Source organism: Protomyctophum parallelum, assembly GCF_964188405.1.
Source record: "Protomyctophum parallelum genome assembly, chromosome: 2".
NCBI lineage: Eukaryota > Metazoa > Chordata > Actinopteri > Myctophiformes > Myctophidae > Protomyctophum > Protomyctophum parallelum.
This window is the reverse complement of record NC_139699.1, coordinates 58,732,670-58,758,250: the sequence shown is the minus strand read 5'-3', so window position 1 is coordinate 58,758,250 and position 25,581 is coordinate 58,732,670. Positions and strand designations below refer to the sequence as shown.

Here is a 25,581-nt window from a genome sequence, read left to right as displayed (position 1 = left end):
GGGCTTATCCTTTTGCAATAAAGGATATATATTACGTGGTGATCATTAATATACTGTAGCCTATATTGACTAACAGTTAGGATTGTACGAAGCCAAAGGAGTGGGCTATTCTCTTTACAATAGCCCACAAAAACAAACTCACTCGTGATTGTCATTAAGTTTCACAAATGTTTAACGTACCGGTAAATGCATTTTTAATACATGTTAATGAAATTGCAAAGCTACCATATTCTGAATCATGATTTCAGTTGGCCCCAGCAACATAAAAGTTAGTTATGATGATCAAATTAATTTATACTAGAGCTGTCTCTTTCCCCCACCAAAATCGGTGCAGGAGAAATGTATGCTAATTTATGGAATTGCTTCACTTAGAATGTTTTACCTTGGGTGTCTTGGCTTTATTAAGTGTTGCTGATGGTATTGGTATGGGGTCCCTGGCTGCTCCTAACCTAGACAACTGCCTAACGGTTCAATGAAAGAAACTGGGTTTTTTAGACTCCTGCAAGGCATGTTGGTTAAATATGCTGCATATCTGCAGGAAGCAAGCTGCTGCCCCAGCCTAATGTTCTGAACTTCTGATTTAAAAGTAAAAAGAAACTGGCAAAACTCTCCTTTTTGCCAGAAAGCTGATTGCACAGAAGTGCCTACAGTATTTGTCTCAGATCAGCTGACATGCTGGGAAATGAATTGGTATCTACAGTGCAGTACACACATACTGAGAAGAATCACTGCTGCCATGATTTTCGACTGGTAATTTATGACTGAAGCTGTAAGAATGGGTAGACTAATTTGAAAATGTCGAATTAAATATTCCATCTTCAGCTGTATTCTGGTGTTGTGTATATAATGTGTAATTTCAATTAGTTATGTTCTAATTAGTGGCTCCCTGCCTGGTTCTTGAGTAGATGGTAGAAGGCTTCTGTAATAGTAAGATAGTATTTTAGTTGCTGACACTAATCTGTATGGTTTCACGCAGTAAATGGCTTATATCACCATGTAGAAAAAGATTAAAGGTTCGTAAGCATTCGTATTATGCTGTTCGTTTGCCTGCTTATGACAGTCTATGAATTAAGTGAACACAAGGAATTATCCAGCAGGGATATTTCTAACACATTTAATTTATCATAGATTAATTAGCTCTGTACTCTATCACGGGCAGAAGATGTACCGTTTATCTTAGTTCTCCATCAATTCAATGTCATTTTGGGTGTGGGTGGGTGTGTGTTTATGGAATATGTCTTTTATATTCTCGGAGTCTTTGAAATACCGCTCTGTGACATATTGTCCCCTTCGCTGTTGTGGCAGGTCTTCCTCTGACCCCTCCTGGCTACTGTGGCTCAGGCCCCGTGGTATTTTGATAGTGGCAATGCTGTTGACATGACTTCTGAACCTTCACCTCAAACTACTTCTCTTGCTTAACAGATCTCAGGGTGGGGGGGGGGGGAGGGATTTGGCTGATTCACTGCTCTATGACCTTCTGTTAAGCAGCCTATAGTCTGTACACCCTGCCGCAAAATAATAGCCTTAAAATCAATCAAGTGTGGTTAAGAAAGTGAAGGTGATCTTCCTTTAATTGGAGCTTACCTCTGTATCATGGAGATTATATGGTTTGAACAAAGGAATCGAGCGTAATCTTGCAGACGTGCCTCGCAATGTGAAGATTGGAGAGATGTTATTGTCACAAGGCTGTAGGAGTGCATGCACTGTGTAAAGCTTAGGTTTGGGGGATTCTCCATAATAATAATACACAATACAATTAAAACGATAATCAATAATCAATGCTGTCCCTGTCTCTCCAGCTCTTTAATAACCAGAAATACATTTTCACATACAGTATAGGTGACAATAAATAAACTTAAAATACATTTCCAGGGGCTCACAGGTCTTCAGGCAAACGCTGTGGCATTCACAACGCTTTTGGCTCGTAGATTGATACTTCGACAATGGAAGTCGGGGAAACCTCCCTCGTTCAAACAGTGGGTCAAAGAGGTTCTCTCCATGATTCCCCTAGAGAAACTAAGGTACAACCGTAGTGGTTCTAAAGATATATACATTATGACTTGGACCCCTTTCATAGAGTTTGTAGAAAGTATACCTTTCACTTAAACCCATATTCCCTTGTACAATCTGATACCTCACACTAAACCTGACACTGGGCGACCTCTGGTTGGAGGCCCTCAGTAAGTAGACAGTTGGATATAGAGGAATTTACTATCTAAACTGAAAGATGGATACAATGTATGTAACCTAGATACCATACCCTGATGGAAAATGCTGTTTATTTTATTTTATTATTATTATTATTATTTTCTTCTTACTATGTTCATTAGTACTTTCAAAACTAGTTTACTAATTACTTTTACTGTCTTGTACTGTCTGTCTTTGTTTTATTTGTCTTGTTCTGACCTTGATTGGGGGGGATATTTACATGTCGGATACAACAAAATGTACACATATGTTTTTTCATTTATTCATCAATAAAAATAAAGTGTTAAAAAAAAAAAACATTTCCAGGTAGGTGAGAGGACCCATTTATCAGCTTCATTTTTAGTGTTCCAGTTCCAAATTGGTCTACGTCATTTATTTGTCATCACTTTCAATTTCACTTGTTTAATCTGCATCCTCTCTACTCTCTACTGATTGGATAAAATTGGTATCCTGACCTTAAAATGCATTTTCTGTTTAATATGAATATTGATTGATTAAATATTTTACTAGCATTATTTTAGTTTCCAAAAAAGGCACGGAAAAGTCTATTTTTATCCCAATAAATCCTATGGCTTGTTGAGGAGTAAAATGGGGGGGGGGGGGTGTAGCTATTTAACACATTTTAACCAAAGACAAGCAAATTTGAAAAATAGTCGATCTACAACCTCGCAATGTATTCCAGCTCAACACGTGAGCTTGTAGATCGCTTATTTTAGAATACCTTTTGAAATTGTTTTACAGAATAGAGTGAATGGCAAATGAAGTGGCAAATTGAGTTTAACGTTGTTTAACACTGTTTAAAGCAATCAGACAGGACTTTTCTGTGTGGATGTACAGTATGGGGGCTGTCAAGGCCAGAAAGTAGTGTTTTGCCACTCAGAAGGCGTTCCCGCATTACTTCCGGGTATGATGATGTCATACGCATACCCTCTATTACAACCTCAGGGTTAAGGTGGTTGCGAGCCGTGGTGGCAAAAGTATTAACCCATTCTGACCTGAGATCAGATTCATACGAGGTTTCCACTGGACACACACTGGTCTGAGTAAACCATTCTGACCTGAGTTCAGATTCTAAAAATGTCAGTCGTTCTTCGATTTTTCAAAAATAGCAGACCTACAAGCTCGTAGCGCGCCACTCGGTGGCGCGCTATGAGCTTGTAGATCTGCTATTTTTCAATAGCTAAAGCATAACATGATGCTAACACCAAATGGGTTAAAATGTCTTACTTCATTTAAAGTATCAATACTGCAAAGTCACTAGTAACTCAAGTTTTCAAATAATTGTACTGGAGTAAAAAAATCAATGGGTATTCATGGCTCGGCAAGGCTTACTATTGTATACTATATAGTATTTGCCTCTGAGTAGTGGAGTAGAAGTAAAAGTACTGAAAATTGGAAGTGTACTTCAAGTAAAAAAAAAAAAAAACTCAAAATACAATACTGTAGTAGTAATGTACTTAGTTACTTTACACCCCTGTTCTTACTACTACTAATAATAAAATAAGCCCAGGCTCCAACCGCGTGGTCTAGGAACATCTGTTATGCGATGGGGAGGGCATTAAGAGAGTGCGTGTCCATCTGACACATCAGAGGATTGCACCTGACTGGAATATGACAATCAGCCCTTGTTTCCCTCCATGCGGGTTCCCTGACCCTCGACTCTGTTGTGCCTGGAAGGGGAGCTCCAACTATAGGGGCAAAGAAAGGCCTAATGAAAAGCCCTTTGTGAAAACGGCAAATCTTAAATCGCCATTTCCTCCCTCATGTGACGTTACTAGCATGTCATCTCATTTTTCATTTTGGCTTATCTCGGAACCCAGTGTGTGGTCATAAGGCTGGAAATGCTAGAGAGGCACAAGTAGTATATTTCGTTATCTTCATCCTAAGTTGTTTCGTTTGTTTAGATAGCCAACTTGACCACATTGTTTAAAAAATAGCATTCTTCCACCATATTAATGTGGTGTCTCTGATGTCTCCTTGGTAGACAAAGTGCCTGGTAGGAATTCCATTAACCCAAAGTAATTTGGGGTTCATCATTCTAACCCATGTGAATTAAAGGACAAGTGGTTTTCTGTAACCTTTCTTTCCCATTCTCTCTCTCTCTCTCTCTCTCTAGACATGGAACACGGTGTGCTGGAGAGGTGGCAGCGGTAGCCAATAATGGGATCTGTGGGGTCGGCGTAGCTTACAATGCCAAGATCGGAGGTACGGTTGATGGAAAACAAATGGTGTTGGCGGCTGGCCTCAGACAGGTAGACAGGCCAGGATACTCCTGCCCTCAGACAGGTAGACAGGCCAGAAGACTCATGCCCTCAGACAGGTAGACAGGCCAGGAGACTCCTGCCCTGTCTGAGGGCAGGAGTCAGCATGCAACACTTTGGTTGCATGCTGAAAATAGCCGATCTACAAGCTCACAACGCGTCGGATCGGCTATTTTCAGCAAGTGTAAAAATAGTCATTACGATGGCATCAACGCCAGCCAAAATACATTTTAGTCGACTAAATCAACTGTAGATTTAGTCGACTAAAATCTTATGATATTTAGTCGACTGAAACTAAAGACTAACACCAAAACATTCCGGGTGACTAAAATGTGACTAAAACTAAATGGAAACTATTCAAGGGACTACGACTAAAACTAAAATAGAAATTTGCTGCCAGAAACGACACAGCCTGCTACCACCACCATGTGCAGTGGGTGCAGCTTGGAACTGGAAAGAAATAGGACTAGTCTCCCAGTGTGGGGTGTGTACTGTACAAGGTCTGCAAAATAAGAAATAGGACTAGTCTCCCAGTGTGGGGTGTGTACTGTACAAGGTCTGCAAAATAAGCTAGGCCATTAAGAGCCTTACAGTTAAGCAGCAGCAGGATATTGCAGCAAATTCTTGATTCTGTGTGGAAGCCAGTGAAGCTTTTTGAATGTCTGAAAGGCTGATTTTCTTCAGTACTAATGTAACAATGGAGTAATGCTCTCTATGGCAACATTTAGATTGGGACATTTTCAACATGTCTGTGAATCCTTGAATGGACATGGACAACATGAGTGACATGCTAAGTGGCTCTGAGTGCTGTATGTGTTTTCTGTGAGTGATTCCTCTTCGGGTTCTTCTCCGTTAGGGTCATCCGAGTCCAGTGTAATCCCTATTAATTAGAGCATCTCATCTATCCATTCAGCGCATGCTTCTCTGCATCCTGCTGCTTGGTACAGCTGTCTATGGATGACATTGAACACAATCAAATTGCACCAGAATTTTTAATTTTATGTTGATTTACCATCTGGAATCAACATAAAGAGTTCAGTTTCACTGAAACACAAGTTGCCAGGTGAAGAGCAATGGCTGGTTATAGAGGGAGAACAAGCATCACGTGTGGTCATCGCACGCACACACGCACACATGCACGCCCGCACGTCGCACGCACGCACATACGCAGTACACACACACACACACACACACACACACACACACACAAAACAATACATATATACACCCTCCCCCTTGCACAAATATAATTGAAGCATTCTCCAAAAAATCATCTTCAATGTGGAATGTGAAAAGGCACTTGTCAGTGTCACCTGGGAAATAATACTTAGATTTTGCTTATGCTGCAGTGCATTTCTATAAGAATTCACCTGTGGACCATTCTCTAAATAACCACATAGTCGGCATGAAGCTTGAACCTGCATACATGAATAATAAACAAGGATGATGTATCAAACAAACTGAATCATCTAGCTGCCATGGGGCTTCAAGATAGGCTTGAATAGTTATAATTCCACTATTTTCTCTTGCAATGAATTGATAACAATTTATGCTCATTTTGATTTATGCTCATTTTGATAAAGGAGCATTATGAGGATTATGAAACTGGCTTCATAATCACTTAGCCATTTATTTCATGAATATACTCTAGAGCCTGCCTCTATATTCATGATGTAAAAGGCCACAGTGGAATCACCTGAATCACATTTGATTACATTCATGAATATTCGGAGTAAAAAAAAAGAGATATATCAAGTCTTGTTATGCAAGCCATTGAAGAGTGACCACACAACAATACAAGTTTATCACGTCTCAGACAGTGTCCTTATGCAGGGCGTCTACTAGATTGTTGTGAACCTTGTCAGATTTAGGGTTAGTGATAAAGCATCTATCCATGTCTATCTCTTATTCCTATCCCCTTGTCAGCTTGTTTTGACTGGGAGAATATCGTTTGAGGTGGTAGTTGTTTTTTCCCCCTCCCTTTTATTTATCATTGGTAGAGCACAAGACGCTCCTTTTCTCAGCAAGAACCTGCAATTCACTCACACATTTAGACCTCGGAGGTGCACAGTCCAACCACAGTATTTCATACTAACTGCCTGCCTCACTGGAGCCGCTGGGGGTTACTGTATGTATCTTGCTCAAGGGCACTTCAACAGGGCGTATTGAGTGGTCAGGCAGTGTTGATTTCGTCGACTAAAACCAAGACGGAAAATGTTCGTCGACTACATTTTTCCACTGACGATAACTAAATGGAAACTAAATGAAAATGAAGCTATGATGACTAAAACTAAGAGTAAATATACTTACAATTTCGTCAACAAATTAAAACTAGACTAAAATGTTAGGAAGGGACTAGTGGACAAGATATACAGTATAAGTCATTTTACACTTGGTTGCATGCTGAAAATAACCCCTATGACTGTAAAAACAGTCATTACGACAGCATCAAGGCCCGCCAAAATACATTTTAGTCGACTAAATCTACAGTTGATTTAGTCGACTAAAATTTATTTTATGATATTTATTCGACTAAAACTAGACTAACACTGAGACATTCCAATTGACTAAAATGTGACTAAAACTAAATGAAGAGACTGTTCAAGAGACTATGACTAAAACTAAAATCTAAATCTGCTGCCAAAAACAACACTGGTGAGGGTATGAAGTGTGGCTCATTGACCTGACCTAACCCACACATTTCCTGCCAGACTTGGGGATCAAGCCGTCGACCTTCTGGCCACCAGCATGCTCCTCTGACCTCTAGGTCACTGCTGCCCCTATTCACCCCATGTTAACCTGATATGAACTCCAACCTTATGACCTCATAATGTCAAGAAGTTAAGTCAATTTGCAAGTCTGAGCCTTCAGTGTTATCTTGATTCTCCAATAGAATCAGAATCTCAGATAGGCTGAAAAAGAAAATCCTTGCTTATTTCGGACCCTGGTCTTGGAACGACCTACAGACCAGCCTGTGATTCCCCTAGTGAGCTTTAAAAGGATTGCCATGGCTGGGCACACTTCCCAAACACTGCTCCTGCTTTGACGTTCCTGTTCTCCCTTTGAGCTTCTCCGGTAGTGGGTACTGTATTTATGAGCATTGTATATGTTTGTCCTGTTTTTTTTTGTTTTTTTTGTAGTGTAGTTTATTGTTACTGGCAGAGCCAGTTCACACTTGTAAAAGAGACTTCAGTCTCAATGTGGTTTTTACTGGTTTAATAAAGGTTAAAATATACATAAATCGAAATCGGGGCTTTCCAGATTTAAAATGGTGTGAAAGTGTGTGCTCTTGATTTTGTGAATAATTCAGAAAGTATTCCAGCCCCAGGCTGTTGAGCCTTTGTTTGTGTGTGTGGGAGGTGGGCTGATACGGATATGAGAGGTGTTATGCCCAGATGTCTCACTCTATCTCTGGTAGAAGTACAGGCGGTGGATGGTGGTCCTATGTTTGATGCCGCTGGAGAACTTCAAAGTTTCCGAGCTTTGTTTACTCTAACCACCCATATGAGGGCGGCATGGCGGAGTACTGTAACCCGACCCTCCATGCATCAAAGAGGAGAATGTGTTTGTTTTTGAAGATGTCTTGGATTTCTCAACCTTCTCTCTTAGCGGATGCCGTAGAGGGGTGGGGGGGGGGGGCTCAACAGCCTGGGGCTGGAATACTTTCTGAATTATTCACAAAATCAACAGCACACACCATTTTAAATCTCAGGGGGACTGGAACTTGTGCCTACGGGGCTGAAGTCGTATATTTTCTACATTCAAAGCCGAATCAATTTAAGGACAAAGGGATAAGGGTTCATATTCAATTACAGTGTTCTGTTTTGTTCTAAGCAGGCATGCGCCATACATTTGAACTTGGTTAATTATAATTGATCATCCACAGGTGTGCGTATGCTAGACGGGGAGGTGACTGATGTGGTGGAGGCCCAGTCCCTCAGTCTGAACCCCCAGCACATCCACATCTACAGCGCCAGCTGGGGCCCAGAGGATGACGGCAAGACTGTCGACGGACCCGCGAAGCTCGCCAAAGAAGCCTTTCTGCATGGAGTTACAGAGGTGGGTGTCTCCGTGTCTCGTGTGTGTGTGTGTGTGTGTGTGTGTGTGTGTGTGTAACCTCAATTATGTGTTCTGAAGAAGAAGGGGAGAAATTAGATTATGCACCTCTCCCAACAGTTTCTTTAGACATGGTGCTGGACCCAAAGATGATCAAATGAAGAAACCCATTTTGACCTGAGATCAGATTCTAAAAATGTTTTCTACGTCCTGACAGTTTTCTGAAAAAGCTATGTTTCGTTCTACGATTTTTCAAAAATAGCAGACCTACAAGCTCATAGCGTGCCACCGAGTCGCGCGCTACGAGCTTGTAGATCTGCTATTTTTCAATAGCTAAAGCATAACATAATGCCAACACCAAAAGGGGTTCCCGCTAATAAAATGAAAGACAGGAGAGCAATCTATCGTGTGCAGACATTGCATTTGTTTCCTTATTACGCGTTCCCAATTTCCATCTCAACAACCCTGTTAGACTGAAATTGGCCTGTGTGTGTCATTAGGTATTGAACTGATAACTGAGAATTATGAATGGAGGGGAATATTATTTGGTTTTATTGCAAATTGCAGACTCCCTTAAAACCCATTAGGGAAAATTTAAATATGCAGTACAGTGAAATATTATATTTATATTTTCACAGTTTTCCATATAGGGCACTTTTCGAATCTGGGATCATTTTTCTTTTTTTTTTTTTTACGATATTTTTTTGCGGCTTACGCCTTTTATTGATTTTGAAGGGACAGACAGTAGGCTGACAGGAAACGGGAGAGAGATGGGGGGATGACATGCAGTAAAGGCCGTGTCGGGTCCGGGAGTCGAACCCGCGGCACACTGCGACTGGATTACCAGTCCGGTGCCCAGACCGTTACGCTACGGCCTGGGCCCTGGGATCATTTTTCAATTCCATTAGTAGATTGTGGTATTAAAAACTATTTAAGTCTCCGTATCGATTGTAACTGGAGAAGATTGTTTCAAATGGGAACAAAGTTCGGAATTATTAAGCAAGTCTTCTTCACTATATGAAAGGATAAATTACAGAGGAGCACAAAATGTTTAGACTTCTAAAAACACTGAATGATTAATGACCACAGATAGAGCCTGGAGCTGGGTTCTCCAACCGTATACAAACTTTAGAGAAGAAAATGTCATCATATTCATAACATACTTTGGCAGTGCCTTTCGTAAGATTGCTCGGTAGTTCTTTCACCGCCGGGATTGGGATTGGGATTGATAGCCTAACGAAGTTGTGTGTGATTGCTCAGAATTTTAAAGTAGGCCTGATTGATTTATTATCGTCTCCGTATTCTGCCCAAGGCTTGATTCTGCCAGCAGCTAAAGCTTGAGGATGTTAGGAGGAGTTAGTCTTGCATGCTAACCTCCCAGGAGATATACAAACACCAACCTGCAAGAAAAGTCAACACCTCCATGACAAATTTGACACAACGGGTTGGAGGGAGATCTAGGTGGTAAATTGATATGATTATGATATAGTACTTTATTGTCAGTTCACACTGAAATTTGTCTTGCAACCCAGCAGCGAAGTATGCAGAAACACATATACACAGTTACACACACAAAGAACAAGACAATTTACATACATAAAGACACGAAGGCAAGAGCAATATCCACCACCTAGATTACCCCGTGGCTACTATAGCTCCTGAGTAAGCCTCAAAGTCGACTGGTGGACAAAGGACCTCTTTAGTCTGACCTTATTGTATGCTGGTACACCATATCCCCTTCCTGAAGGTAGCAACCTATATTCTCCATACAACACATGCTTAGTATTAGAGGTGATATTCCTTGCTAACCTTAGGATGCTGTTATCATACGTGGATGTATAAAGTTTCTGAAGTGGTTGTCCAACAATCTTTGAACAAATGTTCAGTTGTTGCAGCAGTTGTGACTTTAGGGCTGCAGACAAACATCCATACCAGGTGGTACTACAGTACTGCGGAACACTCCACACCACAGCAACGGAGCGAGCTGCTGTCTTACTAGAATCTGCCTGGCAACACCGCGGCAATGCTGGTCTGGAGCAGGGTGTTGGGGTCTACCATTCAGAACTCAGAGCTGAAACATTGTCCTTGATTTTATATCCACCCTCTCCACATTTATATTCTTTTTGTAGTGCTCGGTTCGCCGCCTTTTCTTCAGCATATCCTTTGATCTCTGAAGCACTGTGCCTCCATTGAGCACCTATTGTTGACTTTTTTCCGCTTTAAAGTCCTTGTTTTTTGGAGTATGCTGCAGCTTTTGGAGTAGAATATATCTATTCAATACGAGTATACTATTTCGAATGGAAACACTGCAAATGGATTTAGACTGAGGCTCGGGCTGTTTGTAGACGGCATTAAAGTTGCCACATTGCCGTTATGTTAATTATGCATGTCTGTCTACATGAAAGCGGTAGACCCATAGAGTATTTTTTGTTTTTTTCTAATATATTTTTTATCCCACGATTTTATAACCCATTTTTCACCCCTGTGTCAATCATCTAATGTGATCCTGGGCTCTACACACCCTCCGCCAACCTGGGGAGAGCAACGGACTTAACTCATGCTTCCTTCATGCTTGAGTGTCCAAGTTGCTCCTTTACACCTGACAGGGGGGAGTTTCCCTGGTTGGACGTAGCGCGTGGAAGGAACACGTTATTCCCATAGAGTATTAAAAGGATAGAGACTGAACTGGCGCGAAGCTCCGCCCCCTCCGCTATTCATGTCAGTGGAAGTTGCTCAGTGGCATTTTGAAGCACCCGGAAGGCTGCCGGAAGGACCGTCTATTTCCGCATTTTTTCGCTGATTCAGCATTTGGACACCAAATTTTGGTGTCCAAATGCGGAAGTGCAGCTGGGCTTTAACATTGGGCGCTCGGTTGCTCGGTTTCCTCGTCAAGAATCCACGGGTCCGCCTGCAGTCCTTCCTCTTACCACTAGGGCCCAGCCAAGGGGCCAGCTATGCACTCCAATGTTGAAGCGCTGGCTTGGTGAGTTTGGGGGGGGGGGGGGACTATGACATCACCGGCTCAGGAAAGAGACGGCATTCGCTGTTCACACGGAGACGACAAAGTTGCGTCTCCAAACTTTCCCACTCTGGGAGGTGGTTTAAAAAAGAACCGGTTAAGTCCCCAAAAACGCCGTCTCCGTCTGGCAGAAAGGGCAGAGCGGCTAAATACTTGCCCGGGTAACGCAGAATACGTCCTCATGTGGACACCGCCTGAATATGAACCCAACACGGCTGAAGTATGATAATCATGACTTGTCAGGTAATGAGTCTTATTTCTGATAACGGCACTCGTTAAAATACATGCTGCGGATTGTAACTGCTGAAGTAGGAGTGTGGCACATTTACATACTAGAGCGGTGCCCGGCTGTAGAGCACAGAGTCGGTAACGATGGAAGTTGGAGACCCACGCCCCACCCGGCTATGTACCGGTAATACCCGCTGTACCCATGTCAGAGTACCCATTCCACCCATCTGTCTGTGTCCCTTTTATGCAGCATATATGGAGATTTCTGTATATGTCTCTCTGTGTCCCTTTATTCCTATATATGGAGTTCTGTGTCTGGCATGCCCAAATATGGAGTGTTTTGATGTCACAGGCCAGCTCCATATATGGACATGGTGCATGTATAGATAAGATTACCGTAAATGTATGACTAACCAGATAAGTAAAGTTACTGTAGTCTACTGTATATTGACCACACTCAGCATGCTAATACCCACCTGTGTTATGAATGAAGGTACAGTAAGTAAGCTTAGATTTCAAATGAAGGCCAAAACTGTGAATAACGTAATTAACCCATTTTTGGCGGGAACCCCATTTGGTGTTTTAAGCATTATGTTATACTTTTGCTATTGAAAAATAGCAGATCTACAAGCTCATATAGCTATGAACTTGTAGGTCTGCTATTTTTGAAAAATCGTGAAAATATGTTAAACGATTTTAAATCAATTCTGGGGGGAGGGGGGTCCCTGGAACAACATATTTTCAGGTGGGGGTCGGCGGCCAATTACATATCATTTTGGAGTCCTTGACATGAAAATGTATAAGAACCACTGACATAGAAACATAGGTTTTTCTGAGTAAGACATTTCTTTCAGGTCAAAATGGGTTAAATACTGAGTGGTTACACCGGTAGCATTCTTTCCTAGTTAAAGTGACATTATATAATATAATGTCATATTGGTGAATGGACAGAGACAAGGAATAATGGCTCTGTGTGACAACATTGTCACATTGATTAAGAGCATATGTCTGGAAACATACCGTGCCAGTGTTCCACAAAGCCTGTTGGATGAGTAACACATGTGCATGTAACCACATTATGTACAAAGAACACGGCAGTATGGGTGGCGTTGGACACGGTATCGTCTTTGTTGCTCACACAGTTGCGTGATTTTCCGCGCAGAGAGACTTTGCCACTCATTCCAGTAAATCATTTCCCGGATGATGTTGGAATAGTGTGAGCGCGGAGAAGCATGCTGATGTATTACTCCGAGCTGTTGACATTTCAGTCCCTGCTGTCTTGTAATGCTGTCATTTGATATTTAGGTCTTTTTAATTCAAAGAATTGAATGGCCAAGCACACGCGCGCGCGCGCGCGCACACACACACACACACACACACACACACACACACACACACACACACACACACACACACACACACACACACATCTGTGATGAATGTGCAGTGTTTTAACAGGCCTTTCCATAAATGAGCCCTGTAATGAAATTTACCCTTTCATCACTGGGATCCCTATTAAGGTTGCAAATGTTTTTTAACCCCCTTTTAGATCCTTATCATTAGTGGTGGTACAAATAAATAACATGTGTTGAGGAACGGTGGGATGGGGGATTGTGCTCGTCTTAATTTAATTTCTATTATGTGTCGTCTGCCCCCTATTCGAAGGTCTGACTTAATTAAAATGTGTTTTTGCTATACAGGGCCGCGGCGGTCTGGGCTCCATATTCGTCTGGGCATCTGGGAACGGAGGACGGCTGAAGGACAGCTGTAACTGTGACGGCTACACCAACAGCATCTACACCCTGTCCATCAGCAGCTCCACCCAGAACGGCAACGTGCCGTGGTACAGCGAGGCCTGCTCCTCCACCCTCGCCACCACCTACAGCTCCGGGAACCTCAACGAGAAACAGATTGTGAGTTGTTGTTGTTGTTGTTGTCACTGTGTAGACACATTGTCACAGTTCAATTTGCACGCCGTCGCACACTCGGGAGCCGGGGATGGTATAGTGATATTCCCCGCTAAAGGATTGAAGGCGTCAGGACCTGTGGATCATACGGCACACATGCATACATACAACATTTTCTCTCTCTCTTGCTCTCGCTCTCTCTGCATCGCTTCCTCCCTGCCTATCGTTATTTAAGTTATCCCCCTGTGCACATTCTGGCATGTGGTGTGGAGAAAGAGTTTATACAAGGGATAATTAATTACAAAATTGACTTGACCCATGGTTTTTATATATACCGGTACTGTAGCCCCTGAACGGTTGAATCATGGCCAAGGCACTAATCCTTCCTGAGTGCCAGGCAGGTAATTAATGTTTAAAGGTAATTTATGTATTTTCACAGGAATGTATTTCAAAGCCAACCATACAGTACAGTGTATCGCTATTCCTGGGATTCTATTACATCACCACAGTCCTTGTAACAAACATCTGCCGTGGTTGTTGCTCTTTGTTTCTGATGACCATATTAGGATACAGCTAAGAGGATCTGAATGCCAGGAAGAAAAAAGGTAGAATTTGTTTCTACTCAAATACCAAGAAGTACAGAAACTGCTTCTTGCCATCTTATTGTCTTTGTGAATGTGAACACAATCTCACTTTCTTTAAGCACATGAACCATACATAGGTTTGTGTGACGACTATGGTAGATCTGCGATTTCCGGCAAAGAGATTTTGTGTAGAGAGAAAAAAGAAGGTGGGGGCTAGTATAGAATCCTGGGGGACTTAACAAATTAACTGCTTGTGACAGAACGTTACGCCAATTAGAATCCAACCGGCAGCCACTATTGGCGGAACGTTACGTCACGAGCAGTTAATTTGCTAAGTCCCCCAGGATTCTATACTAGCCCCCCCCCCCCCCCCCCCCCCCTTCTTTTTTGATGATATCAAACCGGATCGCTGATTTACTTTCTTTCTTTCTTTTCTTTCTTTTTTCTTTTTGCTTGCCCTTTCCTTTTTCAGTGATCCTAGACGGGTTCGCGCATCCGCTGTTCACTTCCTGTATACAGCCGGACTAAAAAGCTGAATAACTATAAATCTACGGAGCTCTCCATGGTTTTGATAAAAACGCGAGACGTTCAGAGGTCTTTACTGATTATCCGGTGATCATTGGCGCTTTCTAGAGCAAGGATGGCTTCATTTTAGCTCGCTAGCATTGACGCTAATTATTTAGCATCTAAAGATGACCGACCCAAGCCGGACGTGTATCCAGTGTGCAACACGCTAAAACGAAGTAGTTCCGGGCCGTTGTTGGCTCTTGCGTCCACCAGGTGGCAGTCAACCTGTGAAGTATAACGTTCAAGTGGTTAACGTTCCACTTTCAATCATTCAGGCTATTAAAGGTATATTCAGTGATTTCACTCAAAAAACCGTAGGTTTCGTTTTTGGCTGTGGGACCCAGCCTTTCGTCCAATCAGGATAGAGAGTCAAAAACGAAACCTAAGGTTTTTTGACCCCCAGGGGTTAACTGGGGACAGGGAGGAACTCCTTATATGGCCAGCACACTCTATAGTAGGGAGGATTATCACAACAAAACAAAAAAATAAGTGATATTTGAATTAAGTGAAATCACTGAATATACCTTTAAATAAAGAAAAATACTGTCTTGAAACGTGGTGCTGGCACTCGCATATATCTGTATGCAATGCATGCATGCATGCTCACACGCTATCTTAAGTTTTCCCAAATGTACAGTCTAGCAGCGAGGACCTAATGGACAGTCAGCCCATGACATCTCTCCGACATGTGTTTGGGCCCCTTAGTGCCTCGGTGCCGCATGCATTTAATAGTTCTGTCACTCAGGAAGGAGAGACAGTTGTAGAACAGAGAGAGAGAGAGAGTATCTTAATGCATGCTCAGGGTTTTTATGCTTTTTTTTTGAGTTTCAGTACTATGTTCTTACTTCAGCAGTTAGGAATTTGGTGTAGTGCACTCATAAAACCATGCAGCCATAAGCGTGGACAAGACATCATCGCATGGCAAGTTTATTTGTATTTAAATATTGTGCGCATGAAGACAAAAGAAACAAATGAACATTACAATTCAGAGTTTTTATTTTTATTTTATTTTATTGTTTTACAATTGTATTTCTACATTTTCAGGTTCAAAGACAAGACATACTGTACAAACATTCACATCACATACACATACAGTATACACACAAACCTCCCCCCCCCCCCCCCCCCCCCTCTATTTAAAGGAAAGGAAAAAATGAAAAAATATTACAATTCAGAGTAGTTAATACAGAGTTATAAAGAATAGTACATACTATAGAAAAAGAGAATCAAATTACAGTGCAGCACAAGAACCAAAGCTTTGAAGCACAGTACTTGTAGCAGATCTGTGGTTTTCTGAGATTTTAGTTTTGATTCTTGTGAACAAAGGCAACCTCAACAGTTCATGATGTTGCTGCTACATTATGAATGTTGCCTTCAGCACATACTGAATCCGAAAAACAAATAATTTGTAACTAAACCATTCAGTGATTTATAGACCAGCTGTAGTATTTTGACAGCAATTCCTTGACGGTGTAAAGATCTTTTAACTAGAGTGATATGATCCACATGGCAAATAAAAGAGAGAAAACGCACAATTTAAATTTAATGTCCTGCTGGGGATTCAAACCCTGGTCAAAATAAAAATGTCTTCTAACATGTCTCCTGACAGTTTTCTCAAACAGTCATTCTCAAACATTTTCATATCATTTTCATGTCTGCTTAAAACGATCACTTGTGGTTATTGACTATCACATGAACTCCTTGAAACTTTGTACTGATAATCACCTGATTATGATTACGATGCATGTACACTACCCCCATTCATTCTATTTATTGCTTTATTAAAGGAGAAAAAACTTGAAGTAAATAGGTTTTACATAAATCAAAATCTCACAGTTGTATTAAAGCTCAGTCAATTGATTGAATATAAAATTCAATATCACATAATATGTGATATTGAATTAAGTACGACAATGTTAATGTTAATCTTAAGATTTTTTCCTTTGGAATAGAATGGCATGTTGCCATAGTTACATTTTGTGCGTGAAATATTGCGTTTATTTCTTTGTTAAATTCAAGATGTCCTCAAGTTTGCTTAAATTGCATTACCGGTAGCTGGTTTTGAATGGAGAACAGATCTAGCTAAAGGCATTGTGCGTTGTCTTTGTCTACCTGTGGACTTTGTCACGGTTGTACAAAACAGACTGTCAAACCCAGTGTATTTCTCACCCTATTTCTCACAGATAACTACTGACCTCAAGTCCAAATGTACCGACTCCCACACCGGCACCTCTGCCTCTGCCCCACTGGCTGCTGGGATTATTGCTCTCGCCCTGGAGGCAAAGTAAGTGCTTGAGCACAGAGTATGAATTCGAACAGCTTTCTTTTTTATCCTTTCTATTTGTCTTGTGCCATTGAACAGATGTCCACTTTGTGCAGAATAGATGCTCTCTAATACTTTTCTCTTTCGGCGGTGGACCGCGACTGGCCTAGTATTAAATGAAACCAGTAGCACCTGCCAACTATGCCTGCCTACGCATCTACTCTGGTTGATTATCGCACTTAATGAATTACTTTTTAATGCCTCTCTGGTTCACCGAATGGCCCTGTGTTTTTCCAAAAAGGGCAATTTGTTGTATAACTGCTAATCATTATTACACAGTCATGCTGCACTAATGTAGGGACAAACAGAGGCGCTCTGGAAGAGGGGAAAATTTGTCTGGTGCCAAATTGGTTTAAGCTGGGAAAAGGAATTGGGAACAAAGGGAGTCTACCAACGCGCCTCAAGCCTGGAACGGCTATATTTATGTATTTAAAGACTTCCCCAAATGCTGCCACCTTTATGACTCTGATGAAGACCGCATAGGTCAAAACGTTAGTCGTTTCTGTATACTAGCACCTAATAAAAGGTTTAAAATGTCCGTGCTAAAACTGCCTCCCCCTGGCCAGCCGGGACGCCTGATGGAGGGGAAAGGAACTGGTCGGAATAATGTGTCCCCTCCACGCGCTACGTCCGGCCGGGGAAATTCCCCTCTGTCAGGTGAAAAGAAGCAGCTTGGACTCCTCATGCATAGAAGGAGGCATGAGGTCAGTCCGCTGCCCCCCCAGGTTGGCAGAGGAAGTGTCTGAACTTATGGTAATCAGGTCTCTCATACAGTAGATCTTTTAGGTTATGTTCTCACTGGCAGCCCAAATCTGATTTGTGCTATCCAGATTGGAATCAGATTGGTTTGATCAAGTCTGAACAGCAGGAGAAATATATATACTTGCTATCAGATTTTTAACCACATACAGTATTAGATTGAAATACAGTATGTTTCAAATCTGATTTCTTAAGATGTCTCTCAGCCTGGACACTCAGACACTGAAGCCTGAATTATACTTGTACTCGTATGCTGGTGTTGCAATGCTCGCTGACAGCCTGACACCATTGTACAATGGTGATTATAGGTTATCAGTGAGGGTTATTCTTCACCGGTCCTAAAGTAGTGTTAATTACAGAGAGAGAGGCAGGGGGAGAGGGGAGTTGCACCACTCAGTTCACACAGGTGTGATTTTTCTTTTAAGCAATTAAGCCAAAATCAGGCTGACTGTGACTCAGTGTAATTCAGCACTGCTAACTTACTGTTTGTCAATTGTTCAACTGTTGGTTATGGTTAGTGAGTGCTAGACCCAAACTCCAGTATACAAATAGTAGGACTTTATTTTTTAAATCCAAAAAGGTAGGACGTCCAGAATTTCAAATAAATGGCGGACAAAGTACTCACATTTCCACTTTTGTATGTGCCAAAAGTAAACACTTACGCCTTTCGGCTATGAGCCTTCATCAGAGCATTGTTGTTTTGTCTTTTCAGTGCTCCAACTTAGTATTAAACCAGATTTTTACTGTGTGTGTGTGCGTGTGCGTGTGTGTGTGTGTGTGTGTGTGTGTGTGTGTGTGTGTGTGTGTGTGTGTGTGTGTGTGTGTGTGTGTGTGTGTGTGTGTGTGTGCGCGTGTGCGTGTGCGTTGCACGTGATATTCCAGTAAAAACCTGACCTGGAGAGACATGCAACATCTGGTAGTAAGAACTTCCCGCCCCGCCCACCTCCTCACCAACGACTGGAGAACCAACGGAGTTAATCGTAAAGGTACAACCTGTCTATATACGATGCCGTGTGACGGCTGTCTGCCCTTTGCCCTGACAGCTACACATTATAAATGGCACCGAGACGGTATTATCCATTAGACACATTTTGCCCACATTAACAAGATGTTGGATGTCGATATTGTGGAATATAATATTGATCTGGCCTTCGAGCAGGCCAGTATTGATCTTTGTGTCACCCTGTCCGTGTTGCGTGTTTGTTTCTGAAGTGAGCCATTCATATGGATATGGTCTGCTTGATGCGGGCGCCATTGTGTCACTGGCAAAGACGTGGACCAACGTGGGGCCCCAGCGGAAATGTATACTGTCCATGGTCGCTGAGCCTAGGTTAGTGCTCACGCATGCACACACGCACGCACTCTCACACACACACACACACACACACACACACACACACACACATGCACAGTTTGCACACACACTCAATTTAACCCTGTGTAGATCTGATTTACGGTAGACCAGGAAGTTTAACCCATTCTGACCTGAGATCAGATTCTATAAACGTCTTCTACATCCTGACAGTTTTCTGATAAAGCTATGTTTCTATGTCAGTCGTTCTTCGATTTTTCAAAAATAGCAGACCTACAAGCTCGTATCGCGCCACTCGGTGGCGCGATATGAGCTTGTAGATCTGCTATTTTTAAATAGCTAAAGCACGACATGATGCCGACACCAAAATGGTTCAGAATGGGTTAAGAAGTGAGAGCTGGGAAGATGTGGCGAGACGAGATGAACTGGTTCGTGACCAGACGCATGGGGGTGTGGCCGGATGGATGGGGGGTGTGACCGGGCGGGTGGATGGGGGGGTGAGAGGTGCTCATGGATGGACAGAGGGGGGTGTAAGCAATATTGCTTTCTCTGGGTGGATCTTTGTTGGTTTGCAAAGTGTCTTGAGACAACTCGTTGTGATTTGACACTTTAATAAAATGTAATTGAATTGAATTGACGGATGGGGGCGTGAGAGCCAGAGGTGCTCATGTGTGACAGTCGGGAGCTGCCTCGCTCAGCAGCGATGACGCGCCATGTCTCCATCTCTGAGCATAGCTCTGGGCATCTTTTGACATGCTCTGTTGGCTCTGGTACGTGCATGCGTTCGTGCATGTACGGTATGTAAAGGGTGGACATACTTGAAGCACATTTTTAAGATTTTTAAGAGATTATCGAGCCGAGAGGAGTATTTCTTCACGGTGGTTTCTAGGCTGCCATATTATCTTCAATCTTGTTTTCTTCTACAAATTACTTCTTTTTTTTGTATCCATTCATTCTTCATTTCATGAAGCTTATGCTGGCAATCTCGGAACACAAAGATCCAGCTGCTGTGAACAACAGTTACTGTTAGTCACCATGGTGATTTATATAAAAATATAGAACTTGGAAGGCATTTTTTTTTTAATCGGCCTCAGGTCGAAATGGGTTAATGGACCAGCTACTGATATACATCTGTCCGTCCATCATTTTGTGACCACTACAGCAGGGCCCTTTCGGCTCTGTTTCCATTCAGTGAGTCGATGCTCGATACATTTCTTATTTTTTTATATATATATATATGTTTTTTGGAATATCATTTTGGAGTGTTATGTCATGCGACTCATGCCCAGTTTACTGCCCACAATGTTATAATATTATTGTTAATCATTTGGGCACCTCAGTGACCGTTTAAGCCTCATGTCTGCCCCCAGACGTCCACTCCTCATCATTGTGGATGTGTGTAATCTCCTAAGCGGATTTAGGGGTAGAAGAGGCTGGTACTACTGGTTGGTGCTGCCGGACACAACTAGCTAATCCTTTTCAAGGCCCTAAACCGTCTGCCCTTCAAAGTCACATACTGACCTTTGTGCACCCACTGACTAGACCTACTGACTTTTGCAGTATCTACAGTACAAGGCAGTGTTGATATTTACAGTGTATATACTAATGATACTGTTTATTGCATGTATCAGGAACATTGGCAGCCGTTTGGTGATTGCCAAAAGTGTGGATTCCTGCTTTGGGACAGCCAGCCATGTGACTTCATTGGAGCATGTACAGGCCCAGCTCACTTTGACTTACAACCGCAGGGGAAACCTGGCAATCTATCTCATCAGCCCCATGGGCACACACTCTACACTGCTTGCCCCCAGGTATGGACACGCACGCACACACGTGTCTCCAGTATAACAAGTAAGACGCGCGAACGCGGGAAGCGAACGTAGCTTGTAAATTGCAATAACAACAATTCGAATAAATTGCGTACGTTGGGGGGGGGGGTTAAGATATTTTTTTTAAGTTAAGGTTTTTTTAAGTTACGTTTTTTTAAGACATTTCTTTAGTATGTGTGCGAGCCTGTTTTTATTTTTTATTTAAGATATTTTTTTTAAGTTAAGGTTTTTTTAAGTTACGTTTTTTTAAGACATTTCTTTAGTATGTGTGCGTGCGTGTTTTTATTTTTTATTTAAGTTTTTATTTTAAGTTTAGTTTTTTTTAAGTTAAGTGTGTGTGTGTGTGTGTGTGTTTTGTGTGTGATACAGCTGCACCCTCTGGTGGCGGGCGGGTGGTGTTACAGCGTGACACACACACACACACACACACACAGACAGACATGTTCTGCTAGTGCTCATTGCGTTCGCAATTAATCCGAATATTCTGCTTGTCCTTTCCGACAGGCCGCATGACTACTCGTCAGAGGGCTTTAATGACTGGGCTTTCATGACCACCCACTTCTGGGATGAAAACCCTAGTGGCGAGTGGACTCTGGAAATAGAGAATGTGGTGGGGGCCAGCGACTATGGTAAGTCAGTTTAGAGAATGTGGTGGGGGGCTGATCTCATGTCAGAATGGGTTAATAATGAAACTGTCAGGATGTAAAAGACATTTTTTGAATCTGATCTCAGGTCAGAATGGGTTAAAGCATTTATGTTATGCTTTAGCTATTGAAAAATAGCAGATCTACAAGCTCATAGTAGAGCTATGAGCTGATGGAGGGGAAAGGAACTGGTCGGAATAGCGTGTGCCTTCCACGCGCTACGTCCGGCCGGGGAAACTCCCCCCTGTCAGGTGAAAAGAAGCAGCTTGGACTCCTCATGCATAGAAGGAAGCATGAGGTCAGTCCGATGCTCCCCCAGGTTGGCAGAGGAAGTGTATAGCGCCCAGGATTACATTAGATAATTGACACTGGGTGAAAAAAGGGGTTACAAAAATTGTGGGATAAAACATAAAAAAAAATTGTTGCATGCTGAAAATATCCGATCTACAAGCCTACAACGCGTCCCAGCGCGACGCGTTGTAGGCTTGTAAATCGGCTATTTTCAGCAAGTGAAGAAAACAGTCATTACGACGGCATCAAGGCCCGCCAAAATACATTTTGTTCGACTAAACTGTAGATTTAGTCAACTAAAATCTCATGGTATTTAGTCAACTAAAACTAGACTAACAGTAAAACATTCCGGGTGACTAAAATGTGACTAAAACTAAATGAAAACTATTCAAGAGACTACCACTAAAACTAAAACAGAAGTGTGCTGCCAAAAACAACACTGGGACAGAGTGAACCTTGCTTGCAGCCTTGCATCGATGATGCACTCTGGCCTTGAAACGACCTTAGTGGTGCAGATCACAGACATCAGGCACTGTTCTCTGCAGCAAGAGAATCCCAGAACACTACATGTCCGTCGGCCCTCCCTCCCCTCAGTGAGGATGATTCACTAAGGCAGAGCCGCTCGTAACCCTCCCCCACAATGTGTTACTCTTGAAGTCTGATTTATGCTTTATGCTGAAATATGCCATTTTTGCTTTTTGAGTTGAAACGTTATTTCTGGTGAAGCGACATGCTGCTTGCCACTTTGTCGCATAAATCAGGCTTCAGGAGTTGTGCTCTTAACTTACAATGGATTCTTACTGGAGCAGATGTCTGCCTTCAGATTGTTGCTCATTTCAAGATATACTTTACTTTTTGGCCAACTTTGTCCAAGAAAACTTAAGAATATATAAAACAAGAAGGACAGAAGCTACCATTATACACCCCGGAGAATGCCATGGCCTGTTACTTTCGGGACACTTTCTAACACATTTTCCTCTTGCTGTCTCTCCTGTCTCTCAGGCACTCTAACCCAGTTCACTCTGGTCCTGTATGGAACGGGCTCTGCGACGTCCAGTTCCCCTGATGAGGAGCTATCTCAGCCTGGTAATGGCAGCTGTAAGACCTTTGACCTGCAGCAGATCTGCATCGGTAAGAACAGTGTCACTTTTGTCCGTTGTATACTAGTGTTTACAGCATATATGTCAAACTCAAGGCCCGGGGGCCAAATCAGGCCCGTGAATGAATTATCTTTGGCCCGCGGGATGATATTGAATTAGTATTAGAACTGGCCCTCTGGTATATTATTGCACGGACCACCATAATACTACAAGTCCTGCTTTGTGAGGATCATGGAACAAGAAACTGAGCTTAATAATAAATAATAATGCATTTTCAGTTTTAAATGCATTTACTTTTTTGCTATTTGCCTGGGACGTCCTCCTGACCTGTCCTCCTGTGTTGAAACACAGTCCGGCCCTTGACTTCTACCAATTTCTTTATGTTGGCCCACCGTGTATTTGAGTTTGACATCCCTGGTTTACAGCGTCTGTGGGAGCTGATTGGGGGGGGTACCATAGAGTAATAAAAGGATAGAGACCCCCCCCCCTGCTATTCATTTCAATTGTTGCTCAGTGGTGTTTTGAAACACACGGAATACTGCCGGAAGTGCAATTATAACTCAAGCAAGCGGAAGTTTAGCCTAGCCTAGCCCCGGACCTCAAATCTGAGGTCTGGGCTTACGCACGTGACGTCATGAACGTCCGTCCACCTCCATGAAAAGTGCTGCAATTCCACATTTCACCAGTAGGTGGTGGCAGCTTCAACGTTGGATAGCCTTACTGGGGGCTTGGTACAGACATGTGGACTGTACAAGTTGGAACAGCGTGTGACATTGATCATAGTCTGCTTCATCACACCGTTTCGGTTATTTTTGCATCAAGTTTTCCTATTTCAAATGTATGACATTTTCGGTTTGCAAACTTCCTGTGAGGTACCTGAATATGAATGCTGTAAACTTCCATGTCATGAGAGGCTATTTTACCAATAACAAAATAGCAGAATGACGATAAGCCCTTTTTTATCGGTTCCCTCTGACTCTGCAGTCAACGTTTAAAATGAATGATATCTAGATTATGTCTACTGCCCAATCCAGATGGGCAGGCCTGACATGCCACGGAGCAGTGCCTCTGTGGAATCTTACCGGGTGTTACTTTTCAGGAAATCGACTTCTAATGTATCCAATCTAGTTATTATTTAGAAATACTTTTTTTTTCCTCCTTCATACTTTTCATTGGTTATTTAAAGACCCACAGACAACCACATTGCGATTGTGAGCTTGTAAATCAGGTGCGCAGATGGGGGGGGGGGGGGGGGGGGGGGGATCGACCCCCTCAGTTTCGTGAGGAGGCTGGATTATCCCCTCCAAAAAAGAAGCCATGTACCGTGGCTGCATGTGTTTTGCTGTGTTGGCAGTGTTTTGCTGTGAAATCCGCAAAGAAACGCGGAAAATCTGCCTAAGTATGCGCCCAGATAGCCCCCAAATATGTCCCCCCCCCCCCAGTTATAAAATGCTATCTGCGCCCCTGTTGTAGATCAGCTATTTTTTGGGGGAACTTTTGTGTCACTGTAGTAGTATGACAAAGTAGGGCATTATTTTATAAAAAAAAAAAAACTGAAATATGGAGATATGAACTATGAGGTCACTGCCCAATGGCAACGATATTCAAGTAAAAGCAATGATAGTTAGTCGGCTGAAATGGTGGAAGACTGCCCCCTGCAGGCTCTTGACGGTTCTTCCATGGCATAGGGCTCAACCAAACACAGATTGAAAGGCTACGTTAGATTTGGTTTAGAAAAAAAAACGAATCAAAATAATAAATAACACAACTGCAGATTGAGTCTGAACTACAGCACGCTTTTCTAAACATGTCGGTATATCATAAGCTGATCTAAAGTCAAGTGATTAGCATAATAATTTGAGCAAACTGCTTTAGTGCTTGGAACAAACGCACAGATCTGTGAGTCAACAGTTAAAGCCCTGCTCTAAATTGGATTCTGTTCCCTCCCCCCGCGTCTCGCCACACTCTGTCAGTGCCCACAGTTTAATTGCCTTTGTAGGTAATGGTCTGCATCTGGACCTGGTGGAAATGGAAATGGGGCTGTTGACTTAAATATGCTGTACTCAGCGCAACAATTTACAAAGCCTTTTGTCATTGCATTTCTATGCACGAAGCAGCACTGGTGAAATGTAAAAGTGTTCATGTTTGAAATGGTGTATTCCAATGCGTTTTGAGACCACGTAGAATGAATGTGGGATAAGGATTGTCCCCAAAACGTATGTATTAGGTAACCAAACTTATGTACTTTTACTGAAGTATTGTACAATTTTGAGGTATTTGTACTTTACTTGAGTATTTCCAATTTCCAGTCCTTTTACTTCTACTCCACTACATCTCAGAGCCAAAATTTGTACTTTTACTCCACTACAACTATTTGAAAACTTTAGTTACTAGTTACTTTGGCGATTTTGATTAGAAAACATACATTTAACCACTTCACCCCTATACATTTCGGCCATTTGAAAATAGCCGATCTACAAGCTCACAATGCGT

General features: G+C 42.3%; 1 protein-coding gene across 1 annotated transcript in view; it reads left to right on the top strand.

The window, feature by feature from the left end:
• Positions 1-25,581, top strand: part of furina (furin (paired basic amino acid cleaving enzyme) a) — a gene marked incomplete at its 3' end in the record, with an annotated part of 96,500 nt that overhangs the window by 69,736 nt on the left and 1,183 nt on the right. The window contains exons 7-15 of the mRNA XM_083759590.1: positions 4,325-4,413; positions 8,356-8,528; positions 13,473-13,685; positions 17,014-17,114; positions 18,795-18,898; positions 19,125-19,242; positions 20,856-21,035; positions 21,558-21,682; positions 22,991-23,119. Of these exons, the coding sequence (XP_083615716.1) occupies positions 4,325-4,413; positions 8,356-8,528; positions 13,473-13,685; positions 17,014-17,114; positions 18,795-18,898; positions 19,125-19,242; positions 20,856-21,035; positions 21,558-21,682; positions 22,991-23,119 (1,232 nt within the window). The remainder of the gene's footprint in view (positions 1-4,324; positions 4,414-8,355; positions 8,529-13,472; positions 13,686-17,013; positions 17,115-18,794; positions 18,899-19,124; positions 19,243-20,855; positions 21,036-21,557; positions 21,683-22,990; positions 23,120-25,581) is intronic.